The 18,987-nt window shown below is 45.6% G+C and overlaps 2 protein-coding genes across 3 annotated transcripts; both read right to left on the reverse strand.

Annotated features, from left to right (window-relative positions):
• Positions 1-391: 391 nt before the first annotated feature.
• psmb5 (proteasome 20S subunit beta 5) lies at positions 392-8,432 on the reverse strand. 2 transcript variants are annotated; one of them, XM_049011757.1, is made up of 4 exons: positions 8,162-8,432; positions 5,382-5,688; positions 860-1,162; positions 392-539 (listed from the first exon to the last, which is right to left on the reverse strand). In XM_049011757.1, exons 1-3 carry the CDS (start codon positions 8,384-8,386, stop codon positions 876-878), a joined length of 819 nt encoding a protein of 272 aa, XP_048867714.1. In that variant the 5' UTR covers positions 8,387-8,432; the 3' UTR covers positions 392-539; positions 860-875. The 2 variants fall into 2 exon arrangements, with proteins under 2 accessions (XP_048867714.1, XP_048867713.1); XM_049011756.1 differs by having other exon boundaries at positions 392-1,162.
• Positions 8,433-8,862: 430 nt separating this feature from the next.
• LOC125739786 (proteasome subunit beta type-11-like) lies at positions 8,863-10,216 on the reverse strand. Its single transcript, XM_049010241.1, has 2 exons — positions 9,659-10,216; positions 8,863-9,247 (listed from the first exon to the last, which is right to left on the reverse strand). The coding sequence occupies exons 1-2, from the start codon at positions 10,214-10,216 to the stop codon at positions 8,906-8,908; spliced, it is 900 nt and encodes a 299-aa protein (XP_048866198.1). The 3' UTR covers positions 8,863-8,905.
• Between the last annotated feature and the right edge of the window lie 8,771 nt (positions 10,217-18,987).

An 18,987-nucleotide genomic window follows, 5' to 3' on the forward strand; every position in this document is an offset into this window, starting at 1 on the left:
GGCATTTGAATTCTAAATCATTGTTTTGACCTGCAGTATGTTAGTTTTAATGACCAATTAATATGCATCCATTTCTCCTAAAATTTAGTTTCTCACTTGGCCGAAGAACAGAAATTAGTTTAGTCTCAATTTTGAAGGACATTCTGCATGAAAATATACAGCACAGAAGCAAAGTACAAAGAGGATAATGACTCTTTCAGGGTCTGAAGCATTTCAGCTTGGGGACCGGGGAGAGAAAGCAAAGAATGGAGTCAAATAAACACAAAGAAATCGGACAACTCAAAGCGATTTTTCAAAACCAGAAAGGCAGCTCAGAGAGAGATTTATGGATCAATGGAGAGAAAACAAATACACAAGCAGAGGCATTAACCGCAGAATAGCAACCAGCGAGTCAAAGGAGAGATTTTCCAGCTTTATTGAGAAGAAGTCTTTCCCAGTAAAATGTGAACTCTCTGGAAGAGAGGCTGCCAAAAGGTTCTTCGAGGTGACACGTTCACAGAGGAGACAGCGGCCCCAGCCTCGACAGGTCTGCTGGGGTACTGCATGGGATAATGACAAACAGGTAACAGGAAAACAAACAGATGAATATAACGGAAATATTAAAGAAAACCTTTAACTTTAATGTGCGCTCATACAACCTGCATGACAAGTAAAACTCACTCCCTTCCACCCAGTAAACTACCTCCTATCTATTCTTACAACTTCAGGCATCTACCTTAACGCTGTGATTTGTGCCATTCTAATACAGATGCCCCATGATGCAGAACAGTGCCTTCACAGAAAATGCTGTTTCAGACTCTGCAGGACACAGTCCGTCTTAATCAAGACCACTCCCCCATCAAAGGCCCCTCCCCCTCACCAAACCACACCCTCTCCTAGGCCCGATCTTCCCGGTACTGCAGGTGGAGCTTCAGCACATCGTCCTGGGACACACGCTCCCAGCCCTGACTGTGCACACGGTACAAGTTGACCACGCCACCGCTGTAGGCGTCTCGGTAGGTGGCCTGGTAGATGGCACGTCGGCCCAGATCGCAGGCCTCCTCCACGCTCAGGTCGTGCCGCAGGCCGCTGTCCACCACACCGTAGGCGTACATAGAACCAGATCCCACGGCGAACAGATCCCCGCACACGCGGTTCCCCTCCGAATCCACATAGTACAGTCCTGAGGGAGAGGGAAGAGAGGCACAAGGGCTATCAGCTAAGGAGAGGGAGGAGAGGCACAAGGGCTATCAGCTAGGGAGAGTTAGGGGTCCCACAGGACACACAAAGCAAATCCACAGCTCTTGGTTTATCGTAATTATAAGCACTGTCTTTCCAAAACCTTCCGATGACATTTGCATTCTCTCCTCACTTCATTTACTCATCTTCAGCAATTTATGCTACGTGTTCGAAAGGCTACAAAAACGTGGAGATAATATTTGCCAGCCTGCTTAAAAATTCACTGTAAATAATACAGAAATTAAACTGGGTAACCTTTGGTGCTTTTACGGTCGGCCTTGGAGCCTTGGGCGGAGGAGAAGGAAACAAGTTGACAAATTTACCAGAATCAGAAGGGTCTCATAAGCTTGTTTATGAGAAGGACAGAGAGCAAGACGATTTTGTGATGAGTTATGAATCCAGTGCAGGCAGAGGCTGTGAGTCATGCACAAACTAGATTCTCAGTGTAATTCAGACTCCTAGAGGACACTAGTGAAACTACATCATCCTGTGACCTTTGGTGAAGCAGAACTTAACCCCCACCCACAGTCCACCTGTGCACTGCAGCCATCCAACCTCACGGGTCAACTGGCAGATTCCAGGCCAAACGCAGGCTCATCCCTTATCTAAATGATACGTGATTTAAGTTAAGAAGGGGGGGGTCATAAGGAAAAGGTGGATGCCAGAGCCCTCCCCCACCAATCCGACAGAGAGGCCTCCTAGTCGCCAAGCAGATTCTATCCAAAACTGCCTTTCGGCTGGGTGTGCGGCCCTGAGGTAAGAACAGGGTCACCGCATTTTGGCTAACGTGGCGGCACCGAGGTCTGTTGGTGCTCAGCCCAAAGTCCTCAATGGATGCCCAGGAATCCGAGCATGGCTGAGACAAAGCCTGAGCGTGGGTCGGCTAGACGGCAATTATCTCGTCCCACTGGAGACATGCACCGTTTCAAACGCCTTTTTTGGTCTTTGTAGCCATTCTCTGCTGCTTGGCGAGTTTCCGGGCTCCAGGGTTTGTGTCTGTGTGTGTGTGGGGGGGGGGGGGGCATTACTCATCTGTTCCCTTTGATTACCCACCGGGCCGGCGATTACCGCAAAATCAGGGTGACGGACACTCATCTGTGCTTAAGCGGCGGCCATTGTGGTGCGACGGAAAATCAATGAGTGCTTCGATGCCGTTAGCGTCTCGGCAGCCAGACTGCGTGGGAGTCCGGCCCGGGGCTCGCGAAAATAAACCAGCGCGTTGTTTTATTAGCGAGCGGCTGGCGCTAAAAAGCCCTCTGATAGCTCACAATCGCTATCAAACAGCTAAATGACAGCCTTCCTGTCAATTAGGCCCCTCGCTTATAAACGCAGCGGGGATCCAGTTGACATTTCAGTGCTTGTGAGGCTTCTGACGACTAGAAAATTATTTAACAAGCATCCGCCCCAGCAGAGCCTCTTTGTTTTAAGATGAGACCCCACCCCCTCCTCGGCAAAGACTTAGCCCTCTGTTCCGACCATGCCGGAGTTAAGATACCCTACGAAATACAACACACCCGTGGTTGCTGATGACTTTAGGACCATTCGGTGCTTGTGATCCAGGTGATAGACAGAACCATAACCCAACAAGGAAGCAAAAATACAAGCTTAAAGCCCACCCCTCACACAAGAATCACAGTTTCCCACACCAATGAAAGTCAAGCTCCTTTAACCACCAAGCAAGACATACTCGGCGTATGCAGCCCTTTTGTTTGCGCCAATATGCCATTAGTGTTAATAATAGCAGCAAATCCAACACCCTCAACCAAAAAGCTGCAATGTTCCTAAGAGAGCAGCTGCTCTGTCCAGAAATCATATAGCTGATAAGTTTTCTAACGCAGTACGTCTTTTATCAAATGTTGGATAAAGAGACGCTTTTTTATTTTACACAAATCGACTCAGATGAAAACAATACAAAAATGTACTTTAGGGTTCCCAACTCTCAAGCCTCAGCAAGGATATGCTTTCAGACTCTCACGTCAAGGCAAGAAATCTTACGCCATATATTTTATATATATATATATATATATATATAAATATATATATATAAAATTTAATTAAAAACCTAAAATTAGCTGCATCAAAAATGTTGTAGTTGGCAAACCAAGGTAGTACAACCATCATACACGTAGATGCATGTGTATGCGTGTAGAGACTCGTCTCGAACTGAAAATCTCACTCCGGCCACCAGACCCAAGTTGGCAACCCTGCGTTTTATTTGAAACGAACCGTAAAATGCAGTTTTTTGGCTGAAGCGGCTTGTCATTCCTTCTGTGTTGTTACTCTGACAAACATAGAATGAATGAGAAAACATTACTTATGTCACTTTTTAGATCTTTTCGAAATAAGAGACCACGTGCCCATACCCAACTGTAATAGCGATTAAAGCCATCGCTTCTTTTGGTATTTATGTTGAAGCGAGGCTTTTATTTTATTGCCACTGTTGGATTGAGATTAATTTCCCAAGATTAATCTATGGAAACCAACAGTGAAATCAATGAGCAAAAAAAACATACGACAAACACCACTTTATTATTATGGGTTTTATGGCCTTTTTGGGGTGATAGTGACATTGCTGACTATCCCATTGGTCTCTTGGTGGATGAACAGTGTGCTAACGAAGTGGCCCATTAGCAAAAACAAAAGGTGTGAAACGCCGTTAAAGGAGATCAGAAAAATGCTGCTGCTTTTAGTGCTAACAGCTACAGGCACATACTGGCCAGAAAACAGCATCGAGTTCCCTCACCCATCAGTGCGACAGTAATCTGTTAATATTATAAATACTTTTCCCCCTTAATTAAACATGATTAAATTTATTCTTTAGATGCTTAGACACAAGAATAACTTGACTTGACTTCAAATCGAATCAGCTAGTTGGGCAACAGTGATTGATTCAGCCCGTGTGACTCATTCCAGTGGTTTAATACGAGCGCTTGCGCTGACCGAGTGAGTAAATTTAAAGGCCTTTTTCACTGCTCCGGCCTCTACGCGCTGCAGGACATCATCACACATCTGGCCACCACCTCCAGTGACAGAAAGCACACCACATGTTCTGCTGAAATCATAAATACCCCATCGATTGTGTATCCAGCTGACCTACTTGTCCTGAAGCCTTCCTCAATCACACTGCCTCCTCCCCTTGCCAAGCAGCCGCCGCTATCGATTTTCCATTACTGTGTCATTGTGCGCTAGTCCTTAAACACACAGCGTGTGATGTATAGCTGCCTCTCTGCCTCATAAAGCATTGTATGCCACCTCCCCCTAGTGGCGAAGATCAGCCAATGCCTATGCTCCTTTGCTGTTCAATTCAAATAGCTAAAGCAAATCAAGCAGAAGGGATGGTCTAAGGCACGGGTCTCGAACTCCAGTCCTGGGGGGGCAGAGCCCTGTGTATCTTAGTTCTTTCCCTGTTCCATCACAAATGATTCACCTCAAGAGCTGTGTGGTAATTGGCATAAGGAATTGAATCAGATGTGTTAAATGGGGGTAAACCCAAAAATGTGCAAGGCTCCGCCCCCCCAGGAGTGGAGTTTGAGAGCCCTGGTCTAAAGTATCATCCATTTCATTTACTTAACAGGTAGCCAGGTTACAATTATCCTCCTCATTTTTAAAGCCAAAAAAGAACATTTTACAAGCCGTTAACAGTTCTATTTGCAGTCATATTATCCATATGTAAAAGTGTTTACTAATGCAAGTCTAACAGATGCTAATCATACATTAATTACACAGGCTAATTGCACTTAAGCAATCAGTAGCTGTATGTGTGTAGTGAAATACTGAAGGCTGAAAGCTCATTTTATGGGGAAACAGATATTCACTGAAAATAAAATTTGATCCCTGTTATAGAATTATGGAGGAGAGCATTTGGTTCTGGTGCCACTGGGGTCTCCAGACCTCACCCTGAGACAGCACGGCTAGACCTCTTTCAGACACACAGAGAAAAAGAAATGGCTGCCCGTTTGAGTTACCATCCTCCCGCAATGGACAGAGGTGGAAAGTCACTGTGTAAGCTTACACGACTACTACACATGCTAGGCTCTGAGGTTTGGATTTAAGCAAAATGCCTCTCAGATTTCCACCAGTTAGAACTCGTCCTCACTTGTGGATTCTCCTTTCTATTCGTCAGAATTCTTGAGGCCCCGCCCCCACGCAGGTCAAAGGCTTACCTGGGCCCCTCTTGTCCCAGCCGCACACCATGGTGCCCATGCTGAGCCCCATGCCCTTGTACTGGTACACCATGTTGGCCAGCAGCTTGGACGCGGCCGCCACCGAGATGCGCTCCTTGTTGCGCAGCTCATACACGCGGCACTGCCGCGCCAGCAGCCGCTCCCAGAAGCTGCAGTCCGCCGCGCCGCCCGCCATGGTGCCCAGCAGGTACGGGTTGATCTCGATCACCTTCTTCACCGTTTGTGAAGCGATGTAGGAGCCGGCCGTGGCCCGCGAGTCCACTGCCACGATGACGCCGTGCTGGAACTGAAAATGGAACATTTAGCTACGTGCAACCTTGTACCACTGTTGGCGAGACAGGCTCAAGCTAAGAACATCTGCAGCGTGGGATCCCCGACGGTCTATTTGGGATAACAAGGCCATCAAAACCTCATGCTCTGCAGGTTTCCTACACAGGGTATTCACACGATGTCACAAGTAGGTGGAAGTTGCTGTGGTTAAAACCAGTGACCCACAGAAACAACTGGAATCCAGGCTCCAAAGCATGGATTGATGGTTGCCGTTTCTGGCCAAATAAAAGTTGTAATAAAATTTAAATATTTTTACAAACCTGTCCACATATGTACAAGCAGAACATACACTGGTGTCTGTGACACTAATTTCACCAAAAAATCCGCCTTGAAGTATGATCAAGGACCAAGGCTTTTGTATGCCTTCAGGCTCTGCTTACTGTATTTCCCCAACATCAAAATCAGGTACATGTAAGTTTTAAAGGTTTCATTGTCATTCCTATACATCAACACACCATGCAAAGTAAAGGAGTAAAGTGCAGAGTACAAAGAAACTGAGATATACCAAGTTAAACCAATGGAATGAAAAGTAGCAGAACTACAACAAACAGAAATAATAATAAAAATAATATAAAAAAAATACAGGAAATTTATAATGCAAAGTGGCCAGAAAGTGATAGTGCAGTCTGAGTGCCATGAGGTGCTAAATGGGGGGGGGGGGGGGGGATAACATACACAAAATATCAAAAATGCTGTTCCAGCAAAAAGTGACATCATGCACACCCTCTATAGATAGCACGGTTTGCTCCCACAGTCCATAAATTGGCTTCTATAAATTGGCTGTAATGTTTGACAGAATGTGTGAGTGTCTGATGAATAGGGCTGGGTATTGCCAGCTAGCCCCTGATACAATACTCATCCAATACCAGGGTCACCATTCAGCGCATCATGATATTTCCATTGTATTCCACTCCAATATTGAAATAATTGAACAAATAAAATTTCTAACGGGTCAAAATTGATTGACAGGCATTAACAGCCTATAACTACCAAGGATGAGTCAGTATCTTCAATAAAGTTGTTGCACACTTCAACCCCCACTGTATAAACTATACATTTGTTTGTGCACACATAAAACGCAATGTTTTTAAAATGTTAAATGTGGGAAAAAAAATACATTTGACGTATATTTCAATATTTCAGATGTAGACATTTTCACACTTCGGTGAACTTAGAATAGGCTACATAAACAGCGAATGCTGAAAAAAGGTCGCCAGTGCCATCTGCCGATGTTAAACGGTAGTGCAATATATGAATAAATCTAGGCGAAGGTTCGAAAAAAATCGATGGAAAAAAAAACACGACAAACTGGATAGTGATGTATCGATTAACTGAGCTTTGATACAGCTCTAGAGATTAACTTAAATGCAAGTCATGGATTGAGACAGGCTCCAGCTCCCTTAGCCACCTGGACCGGGATAAGTTGCTAGATTGGGGTGGGTTACCTCTTCCATGGAGGGCGGGTGTGGGCGCAGGTTTTTGGGATGGCCTCTCAATCAGCCAATAACAGCGGGTCCCCAGAACTGAAGCTGAGAACCACTGCTTTATTACTGGCTGATTGGAAGGTCATCCCAACTGGTACCAGTGTTTCTCACCCCTGTGATAGACGATGGATGGATTGCTGTATGAACAGACTTCAAATCAAATTAGAGTTCTGGGGTACATGGAATATTAAATTCACTTCGTAAATCTCTAGCGACACACAAAAAAACAATCTTTGCAAACTAACAATTTAAAAAAACAACTTGCAAGCCAGAGAGAAGAAGCGGAGCACAGCATCTTCAAATTTTGAACATGGCCACCTTGTACGCAGGATTACTTCAGGGCAACATTTTAATTATGAAAACGTAAACTGCTTCTGATAGACTAACAAACTTCTTGTGAAACGGCGGCCTTTAAAGTTATTTGTCGCAGACTGCTGCCATTCATTATGTCAGACTCTGGCCTGTTTGAGCTTTTCTCTAGCAAATGTACAAAAAGTATTATCGCAATTCATATTTCGTTTAAAGAAATTAAATGATCAATTATATGTGTTTTAGCCACTAAGATACGTACATTTTAAAGTTATAACACGTTTCATGCGCCTTTATTTCAAGCTGTTTTAGATACCTTTAGCGGGGACTTCGATAGGATACCAAACTTTCACATGAATTTCTGCGACTATCATGACCGCCTGAGGTAATGTGACACGTGCATGTAACGTCAATCACGGCATAGCGGATAACATCAGTTTAAATAACTGTATATTTACACAATTACACGTTAGAAGAAATTTAGAAGTCCCCGATGTCCGATGCGCGAAGTGCAGGATACCTCATATTACCATAGCACGAAGTTGCCAACGACACCCACGGTGATTGTCACGATTTGCAACTGCAGATATAATTAATTAGTAGACTGATAATAGTTGTTCAACAACGTGGACTTACTTTGAAAGCCAACGTAGTGGTTCCATGGAGAAACTCAATCTTCCTCTCGGGGCCCTCCTCGGTATCAGGGTAAAGGGCAGATTTAACAGCGAAGCTGGGCCCGTCTCCCGGTTCTGACGCAAATCCCAGCTCGGTCCGATCCAAGCCGCATCCGAACGCAAAGGGCCGGTCAGAGCGACCGGAGAAATCTGCACACTCACCGCGTAAAACACTTGAAAGCGCCATCTTTGTAACGATTAGTTGACAATTAACGTACTTCCGGTTTTTTTATAGATAAGTCTGTCGCAACAAAACGAATCATAACTGCACTAAATTTCGCTGGAGCGCCATCTACTGATTCGGATGACTTTCAAGCAGTAAAGCTGCAACAATGTCCATCCATCGGCAAATATGTTTAAAAATTTAAATAACCTCTGATCTGTCATGGAGGCTGTGAAAAATTCCTTGATAATTGCAAATAAAAAATATAACCATCAAGCCAATTTTGTATAGAATTACAGTTTTGGTACAATGCAATTCCATTTCTCATAAATAAATAAATATAACACTGCAATCATTTGTGATTTTCTGCTGCTCAATTATAAAGCCCAGTATAAGTTTTGCAGTGATGGTTAAATGGCAAACCTTTAAATAACAAAGGAATGGAGGAATGACAATTTATGCACAACACGTTATCAGATACACGCTCTCAGCTTGAATAATTTATATTTACACAGCGATAACCCTGTCTCCAGCCTTCCTGCCTCACTTGTCTCTCAGTCCGCACTTTTCCTGTTCTCCCTGCCTCATCTTCCTCTTCTCCCTCTCCCTGTAGTACTCTTCCCTGAGGTCTTCCCTCTCTCTGCACCTCCATCCTTGGGAGTTGATGTAGAAGACGTCCACGCAGTTCCCGGAGTATGCATCCCTGTGGGTGGCCCTGTACACTGCCTCCCGGGCAAGTGAGACGGCCTCGGACAAGCTGAGCCCCCACTGCAGCCCGCAGTCCAGCACGGAGTAGGCGTACGGGGAACCGGAGCCCACCGAGAACAGCTCCCCCTGCAGGCAGGTCCCATCACTGCACACATAGTACAGCCTTGGCCCACCAGCCCATGGCTCCTGTCTGACTTCCTGCTCTGCTGCAGTGACTCCGCTTCTTCTCCACTCCTGTTTGCTCCTGCTGCTCTGTGTCGCTGAGGTTCGGCTGAGGCCGACATCTTCTACACATCTGCTGTGTGTTACATCTTCCTCTCTGTCACTCTCCATTTGCTCTGCCTTTGCACCCAGCTCCTCCTCTACTTCACTGGCTCCTTGTCCCGGTGCGGTTTGCTCTTCATCTCCTTCCATCCTCCCTTCTCCTGCAGCCTCCTCCTCTCCCTCTCTCTCACAGGCTTGTGCCGCACACTCCCTGGTCTCCTTCCTCCCCTTAGATCCACATCCTTCTTCTCCTCCCCAGCCTGCCACTTTCTCCTCCATTACCCACATGTCTTCCAGAGGTGGGGACGCTCCCCCGCGCCCCCCATCCCAGCCACACAGTGTGAGCGCCACACACACGTCGGTGCCTTTGAACGGATGCAGCATGTAGGCGAGCAGTTTGGCAGTGCCCCCTATTGACAGACGCCGGTGGTTGCGGAGGTGGTAGAGGCGACACTCGCGGGCCAGGATGCGCTGCCAGAGCATGCAGTCGGCTCCGCTGCCCGAGGTGGTGACCACCAGGTGGGAGTGCACCGGCATGATCTTCTGTACGGCCGGGCAGGCGACCAGGCCCGAGCAGCTTGCGCGACTGTCCGCTGCTGCAATGACGCCATCCTGGAACACAAACCCCAGGGTGGTGGTACCATGACACAGCGAGAATGGCGGCCGGACCGACGACAAGTACGAGGAGGATAGGAAGTCTTTGCCATTGATGGAGGGAACACACAGGTGCAGTGGGCTGCTGCCTTCCTGCAAAAGGTGACCCCCTCCCACCTCATCAAAGTGCGGCATGGTATCTCCCACGGGCATGGAGAACAAGGCTGGAGAATTCCATCTGTGGTATGCGGGGGTCTTTCGAATGCCGCACACGTCTTGCAAGGCCATCGTTATCGATCCTATAAATCCTGTAAATCTACTGGAAATCTTATAAATTTTGGTAAATAATTAAATACAAGTATTAAGATGTTAAGAAGCTAATACTTTAAGTCTTCACCTTATCGCTCTACTCATTCGGAGTACGAGCTCTCATTAAATGGTTCCCTGATCAAAGTCAGTCTACAGATTTCAACAATAGTGCAATTTACCCTGAAAACAATAGAGAATGAATGGGATGCAATAACACTCCAATGCTAATTAATAAAACCAGCGCAGAGTCTCACCCTAATCTATCCAAACTCACTCACAGTGCCATTCCAGGTAACTAGTGTGCATCTGTTGTTTATATACACCCATAAATAAACACACTTCCAGCTCCTCCAGCCTCTGTCCATAAAACTCCCACATAAAGGAGTGTTTCCCTGTATATATACCCGCCTCCGATGCTCTGTCCTGCCATGCCCTGCACGTGAAGTCATCTGCTCACGGCAGAATGAAGCGCATCGGACACGCCACTCTTCCAAGGGGAAGCGGATTCACTTTCGCGATGCTTCGCTATCATGATGCTATCAAATGAAAGGTCACATCGATTTACTGGTGCGTAAGTCAGACATCGAGATTTTTGTTTGAAATTTGGCCTCAGACGAAACACACAGCACAGCTGTCGATTGCGTATATTGGGTTCAAAACCTCTTCGTGTGCGCGCCCCACACTACATGCAGACGTGCGGTGAAGCTCTGCAGGTTCAGACGCCGTAACTGGAAGATTGCTGGTTCAAATCCCATGACTACCAGAATAAGCATATCACCAGTGGACCCTGGAGCAAAGCCCTTACCACCAAAACTGCTTTATTTGTCACATACACCAGTATACACTTTACACCAGTGTAGTGCAACACTTTTCTCACCTGTGAGAAAGGAAACAAATAAAGCAAAGAAAAAATAATATGAGACAGTTGATGATAAATGATATTCAAATAATAAGATAAACAGTTAAGACAATAAAATGAATAGCAATGAAATCAGTAACTAAAAAGTGGCATGTTTGGTATAGGAGGCCTTATTTAGTATGCATATAGCAAAGTGGCATGTTTGGTATAGGAGGCCTTATTTAGTATGCATATAGCAAAGTGGCATGTTTGGTATGGGAGGCCTTATTTAGTATGCATATAGCAAAGTGGCATGTTTGGTATAGGAGGCCTTATTTAGTATGCGTATAGCAAAGTGGTATGTTTGGTATGGGAGGCCTAATTTAGTATGCGTATAGCAAAGTGGCATGTTTGGTATGGGAGGCCTTATTTAGTATGCATATAGCAAAGTGGCATGTTTGGTATAGGAGGCCTTATTTAGTATACAGACAGCCTGAGGTTAGAGACTCGCCTTTATGTGCCTGGGTCTAATAGGAGAGCAAGATGGGACATTGAAAAATGTCTTTATATTTTAATCCATCTGTACAATTAAGACATTCTATTCTATCAAATGGGAAACTACACTCACCGGCCACTTTATTAGGTACACCTTGCTAGTACCGGGTTGGACCCCCTTTTGCCTTCAGAACTGCCTTAATTCTCCGTGGCATAGATTCAACAAGGTACTGGAAACATTCCTCAGAGATATTGGTCCATATTGACATGATAGCATCACGCAGTTGCTGCAGATTTGTCGGCTGCACATCTATGATGCGAATCTCCCGTTCCACCACATCCCAAAGGTGCTCTATTGGATTTAGATCTGGTGACTGTGGAGGCCATTTGAATACAGTGAACTCAGTGTCATGTTCAAGAAACCAGTCTGAGATGATTCGAGCTTTATGACATGGTGCATTATCCTGCTGGAAGTAGCCATCAGAAGATGGGTACACTGTGGTCATAAAGGGATGGACATGGTCAGCAACAATACTCAGGTAGGCTGTGTTCTAACGATGATCAATTAGTACTAAGGGGCCCAAAGTGTGCCAAGAAAATGTCCCCCACACCATTACACCACCACCACCAGCCTGAACCATTGATACAAGGCAGGATGGACCCATGCTTTCATGTTGTTAACGCCAAATTCTGACCCTACCATTCGAATGTCGCAGCAGAAATCGAGACTCATCAGACCAGGCAACATTTTTCCAATCTTCTATTGTCCAATTTCGGTGAGCCTGTGTAAATTGTAGCCTCAGTTTCCTGTTCTTTGCTAACAGGAGTGGCACCCGGTGTGGCGCTAACAGAACTGCCGCTCATTGGATGTTTTCCCTTTTTTGGACCATTCTCTGTAAACCCTAGAGATGGTTGTGCGTGACAATCCCAGAAGATCAGCAGTTTCTGCAATACGCAGACCAGCCCGTCTGGCACCAACAACCATGCCACGTTCAAAGTCACTTAAATCACCTTTCTTCCCCATTCTGAAGCTCGGTTTGAACTGCAGCGGTTCGTCTTGACTATGTCAACATGCCTAAATGCATTGAGTTGCCACCATGTGATTGGCTGATCAGTAATTTGCGTCAACGAGCAGTTGGACAGGTGTGCCTAATATAGTGGCCGGTGAGTGTATATCAATTACTTTAAAAATCTGTTACGTGTATCACTTACAGTTTTTTCCCTTTGTCCTGTCCGGCAGCTTTAGTAAGCAGAATCATGGTCTGAATGCACTGCTGTGCCAAAAATGTTTGCTTTTCCATGAGGCTCTATAAGCTCTGTATAGGCCCCTCATGTTAATCGATTTCTTTTTATTTTAAAATTAATTTAATGTTTCACACATGTAAAAACATTGCAGTGGGTGAGCTGGCCGTAGAAGGGGGACATATTGGGAGGGGGAAAGAAGAAGGAAAAAGAAGGGAAAGGAAAAAAAAAACAAAGAAAAAAAGGAGTGCATAGATTCAGAAAGGAGTAAACTAAATTAAAGCGTGCAGACAGTAACACAACTATACAAGCATATAAAATCTTAGAGTGTGCTTGGATGGGTGCATGCAAATACAGTTTATGTACATGTGTGCTCAATTGTGTAGGCGAGATGCAGGCTAGTGTGCGTGTGCTATGTGTGTGTGTTGTGTGCGTGTGTTTACAACATGGAATGTACTAAATAGCAAAGGTGGGAGGCCGCAACCACCACAAGAGCCAGAGGTCAGCGGAGAGAGACCCAGGAGGCCCAGGACGTCCACAGCCCCCAAAGAGCACGGAAGAGCCAGGGCCCCACGTCCTAATGATAGCCGCGCCCCCGCCCCAGCCGGGGGAGGAGGGAGGTCCCAGACACAGCCACCGCAGCCAAAAGTGCATGAGCCCCAGAGAACCAGAGGCAACAGGTAGCCAACCCCGCGAGGGTGCGGCCGCTCCCGTACGAGCCAAGGCCAGGGCCCCTGGGACCCCAGGCAGCCGGGTGCGACCAGCCTCCGGTAGAGAGCCCCATCCACGCCGGGGAGGCCCGAGCCCCCCCCCCCCCCCGGGCCACCACCTCGAAGGAAGGGGCCAGCAACCATGCCCAGGAGACCAACCGCACCCAGGACGGAGCAGCAAGCCCCGGACCCAGGCCCCCACCATCCACACAGACACTCTGCAAATACATCTCTCATCCATGCACATACACCATACACACATCCCCACAACATACACAGACACCCACACACAGAGACACAGAGACATAGGCCCATCCACTCTGGACTGCCCTCCGACGTGCGGGAGAACGAATGCAACCCCCAGCGCCAGCCGCCACCCCAGGGCGCCGCCAGCCGAGCTACGACCCAAGCGCCCCCCCCACCCCCGGCGGAGAGCAGGGGTGTAGGAAGACCCGCCCACTCTCCTCCCCCATGTACCTGTGTGAGAGGTAGAGTATTGGATGCGTGTGGAGATGTATGAGACTGTATGTAGTGTAGGGGATGAGTATGGCTGTTGAGAAACTAAGATGAATTTAAAATTGACGGGGGAAGCGTAGAGGAGTGCGGCTTGTGAACAGCTCTCCTCCACATCACCCCCCCATCAAGACCCTCAATGTATATGGTGTAAGTAAAATTGGGGGGCGGCAGCGGCACAGAGGCGAGTGATACCACCAGCCTCTGAGTAGTGCCCCCGCCCCCCAAGGCCCCGTGTGTATACTGGTATGTGATAAAGTGCAATTAAAACAGGGGGAAGTAGAAGGCCGCGCAGTACAGTGAGTAAGGCCACGTAAATGGCCCTCCCCACCGCAGTATGCACGGCATACACCCCCGCCTGAGGTCCTACATGTGTGCGTGGCATATTGTAAATGAGGGGAGAGAGGGGCTGGGATTCACTGTATATCACTGCAGGTTATTCCATGCATTTTGCGGTGCTCGTCTCTTTCCTCATCCCCGTGTATTTTATTTGTAATTCTGTCATTGTTGTGGAAATGCAGACATAACGCACGTGTCACCACCTTTCTGGTGTGATTGTATGTGGTACAATTCCTGTATGAATATGACTGGGTCTCTTCACTGGAACACGCAGAAAAAGGTACTTTCATCTAAGCCTGAAAATCAGTTTAAAAAGTAATGGTGACAATTTAAAAAGTTTGATATTTGAATGCTAAGCAGGTTTTTCTCATTTGACAAAGGGCAGCAAAATGTCATTGATAAGACGTCATCGGTAAGACTATTATCCATCCATCCATCCATCCATCCATCCATCCATCCATCAATTTTCCAAACTGCTTATCCTACTGGGTCGCGGGGGTCCGGAGCCTATCCCGGAAGCAATGGGCATGAGGCAGGGAACAACCCAGGATGGGGGGCCAGCCCATCGCAGGGTACATTCACACACCATTCACTCACACAGGCACACCTACGGGCAATTTAGCAACTAAGACTATTATCTTTCTTAAAATATACAGTTAGACCTTATTTGAACTACTGCTATGCTAAATGTACTGTCAAGATGGAAAGGTTACATTGTTGCATTTTTCATGGAATTGCTTCAATCCATCCATTCATAAATAATTGCAATTTTAAAGATATATATTTTTCCTTGGTTGTAGTAAATTTCGATATGCAGCTTTTACTTTTATACATAACCCTAAAGAAAAAGAAGGGATACAAAACTATCCTTGTGAACTTATAATTTTGTCAGTGGAATCGGATTCAGTTGTACAATGACACTATATAGACTGATGGTGTTAATTAGAGTATCAGTTGGAATTATCAGTGGGGGAAATAATTCTTTTTTGGTACACAGTTCGTTTGATTCAATTCACCTAAAAGATTCGTTCTGATTCATTCACCCGTGTTCCGAAATGTCAAACAACAGCCTATCATTTAGGCTAAATAATGATAAGGAGGAAGCTAAATACCACCAATAAGGCGTGTGAGAAAAATATTTGTTTCTGAATTATAGTCTAAGTCTCTCAACATTGTACTTTAACATGAATAACTAAACACGCAAACCTAACAGCTCATCACTTAGTCAGTTAACTAGTTTCAAACGCTAACCAGCTTTAGTTAAAATCATTTTAAATCGTGAAAATGTTACACCTCTAAAATCCAGTTGCAGCATCCGGGAAGTCACTGCACATGTAGACTATATACTACACCAGCAGGTGGTGTATTTCAGTCATAATCGAGGTACGGCTCTCTGATTCAGTAGCTGATCTGAATCCCTCTTCACCAACTCCCTCCCCAACTTATTCACTCCTTCGGGTTTCTTTTTCAGAACGAGGACGAGAGACCCGAAGGAGTGGAGCGACTCGTTCATCATGGAGGGTGTTTTGCGACAATATTCAATAAATAATATGTCATTTAAATGACCATAATATAAATTGTTATTTAAATAATTATTTAAAATGTGTCATTTAAATGATTATTTTAAAATAATTATTTAAATGACCATTTAAATTACAATTTAAATGGCATATTCATTGATTGAATATTGTCACAAAAAACCCTCCATAAAGTAGATCTGTCTTCTTACATCAATCATTTTCAGTACACTGCTTACGGTCATGCGACATAACGTTATATAAACGCAAATAAATAACATGAAAGCGAAAACGGATAATATTGGATGCAGGGGCGAACTGTAGGTTTCCTAATAATATTTAGGAGGACGGTTATATCGAGGTCAGGAGTGTGATGTCACGTCGCCTTATAAGGCGATTCTGTAGTAGAGCCGTATATCAGCCTTGCTATTTGTGCTATATGCTAACTACCAAGCTAGTTGCAATTTGCGCAATCAAATAAGATACTCATTGTAAAAAAAATTCACCCACATGACATGATTAAATTCCACCATTTCACATAGTCTTTTAATGATTGACTTTTGGTTACGATACAGGGTCTTACATGAGTCAAGTTTACATACAAAGCCGACCCGCGCTTCTGCGCTAACCGCTCTCCAAGTTGTGTCTTTATTCACGGGTCAGGAAGTGAGCTTTAAAACTGCAAGAAAAAATAACTACCCTCTCCATCTCAATATTGGTCCCCTCCAAAAATCTACGTGTATAACTGGATGTGACCTGCTGTCAGTTACGAGAATATTGTGAAATATCTTTTTTTTCCAAACATTGTGGGTAACACTGAAGCACAGGGTTAACCTCATTGACCTCCAGCTCCCTTCCTGCCCTTCCCAGGATTCCACTGGACCCACCTCCTGCTCCAGATGTGCCACTGCTCAGCCCAGCTTCTCATTCACCTCAGCCTGCGGCGGTCCACTCAGCCCATCTGTCTGTGTCACCTCTCCAGTCTAACACCCCAGCTTCTACTCCTCAGTTCCTTATTCCTCCTCGGTTTCCCATCTAGCTGTTTGCATCTATCTCCTTTCGTGCCCGTCCCATTTGGTTCCCCTAACCCATTTTGGTCCCTGCCTCAGGTTCCTGGTTCTGTCCCTCTGTTCCTGCATCTTGGCCCCAAAATGATTATCCCTGTCCCTCAGTTCCCATGTCTTGGTCCCCAAGTTCTACCCCCAGCCATGTTCCCTTATCTGGTGTCCCAGTCCCTCTTGTTCACTCCATCTTTCTTTGTTCCCCCCCGTTTGAGTTTCTGGTTCTGTCTGTCTGATACCCTGGTTCTCATGTCCGCTCCTGTGTTTGTTTTTTTTCTTTCATCTTTGTAGCCCTGGCAGTACCCTCCCGTGCACGGTTTTCGCGTGTTTGGTGAGGGGCACCATCAGAGTCAGCGCTTGTCCATCCCAGTCCTGTGTGTTCAATCCCCGTTTGGCCAGCAGGTGTCGCTGGCCATCTTGTTCCCTCTGTCTTCATACAGTACCAGCCCCTAGTGTGTTTTCCTTGTTCCCCAGACCACTGCATAGTTCAGTAGGTTGAGTATATGGCACCAAGGCTGTAACCCGGCATTCATGAGTTTGAGGCCTACCTCAGTTGTGTTGTGTTTGAGGCCTACCTCACTTGTGTTGTGTTTGAGGCCTACCTCACCTGTCTTTCTAGTGTTTTAGTTTTGTTTCTTTTAGTTTATCCTATTTATGTCCATAAGAACTATACAAACGAGAGGAGGCCATTCGGCCCATCAAGCTCGCTTGGGGAGAACTTAACTAATAGCTCAGAGTTGTTAAAATCTTATCTAGCTCTGATTTAAAGGAACCCAAGGATTCAGCTTGCACTACGTTATCAGGAAGACTATTCCATACTCTGACTACGCGCTGTGTAAAGAAGTGCTTCCTTAAATCCAGTTTGAAATGTTCTCCCGCTAATTTCCACCTATGGCCACGAGTTCGTGTATTTGAACTAATGCTGAAGTAACTATTTGGTTGAACAGCATCCAAACCTGTTAGAATCTTATATACCTGGATCATGTCCCCCCTCAGTCTCCTTTGCTTGAGACTGAACAGATTTAGCTCAAGTAACCGTTCCTCGTATGACATTCCTCTAAGACCAGGAATCATTTTTGTGGCCCTACGCCGCACCTTTTCTAAGGCCACAATGTCCTTTTTAAGATATGGTGACCAAACCTGCACACAATATTCTAGGTGAGGTCTCACCAAGGAATTGTATAATCTTAGCATTACCTCCCTTGACTTATACTCCACACACCTGGAGATATACCCCAACATCCTATTGGCCTTTTTTATTGCTTCCCCACACTGGCGAGAATGGGACATGGAAGCAACATACACACCAAGGTCTTTCTCATGATCAGCTACCTTTATTTCCTTGGGACCCATAAAATACCTGTACTTTATATTTCTGCTCCCTACATGGAGTACCTTACATTTGTCTACGTTAAATTTCATCTGCCAGGTATCAGCCCAGTCACTAATTAAATCAAGATCCCGCTGTAGCTGCTGAGCCGCTAATTCAGTATCTGCTACACCACCCACCTTGGTGTCATCTGCAAATTTCACCAGTTTATTGTATATATTGATATATATTTTGTCCAATTTAAGTCCATCGTGCTTCCTGGTGTTAAGCCCTCAGTTGTGTGTCATTATTCCTAGTTTTGCTATTTGTTAAAGTTCCCCAGTTTCTGTGCATGTTAATTGTTAGTTACGTTTCTCCACCTGTGGCCCGTTTCCCTGAACTGCGCTCATTAGTTAATTGTCCTGATCATTCACACCTGCCTTTTGTTAGTCCTCACTACCTGTGTAATTAAATGCCTGCCTTTGTCCTGCTCCTCAGTCTGCCAATGTGAATGTCAGTCTGAGCCTTGCCACTATATTTGTAGGTTTCATTTCCTAGTCCCACTCCTGGTGCCGCTCAGTTTGTGATTTCCCTAGTTTATGCTCTGTTTTGTTTAATAAATCCCTTTGTCTTGGAGCGGTTAATGGCTCGTCACCCACCCCTGTGCCATTCCTTGCTGTAACAAGTTCTGATTGTTGCTTAGTCCTGCTCCCTGTGTCGTGCTCT

The sequence above is a fragment of the Brienomyrus brachyistius genome, chromosome 4, assembly GCF_023856365.1.
Source record: "Brienomyrus brachyistius isolate T26 chromosome 4, BBRACH_0.4, whole genome shotgun sequence".
Lineage (NCBI taxonomy): Eukaryota > Metazoa > Chordata > Actinopteri > Osteoglossiformes > Mormyridae > Brienomyrus > Brienomyrus brachyistius.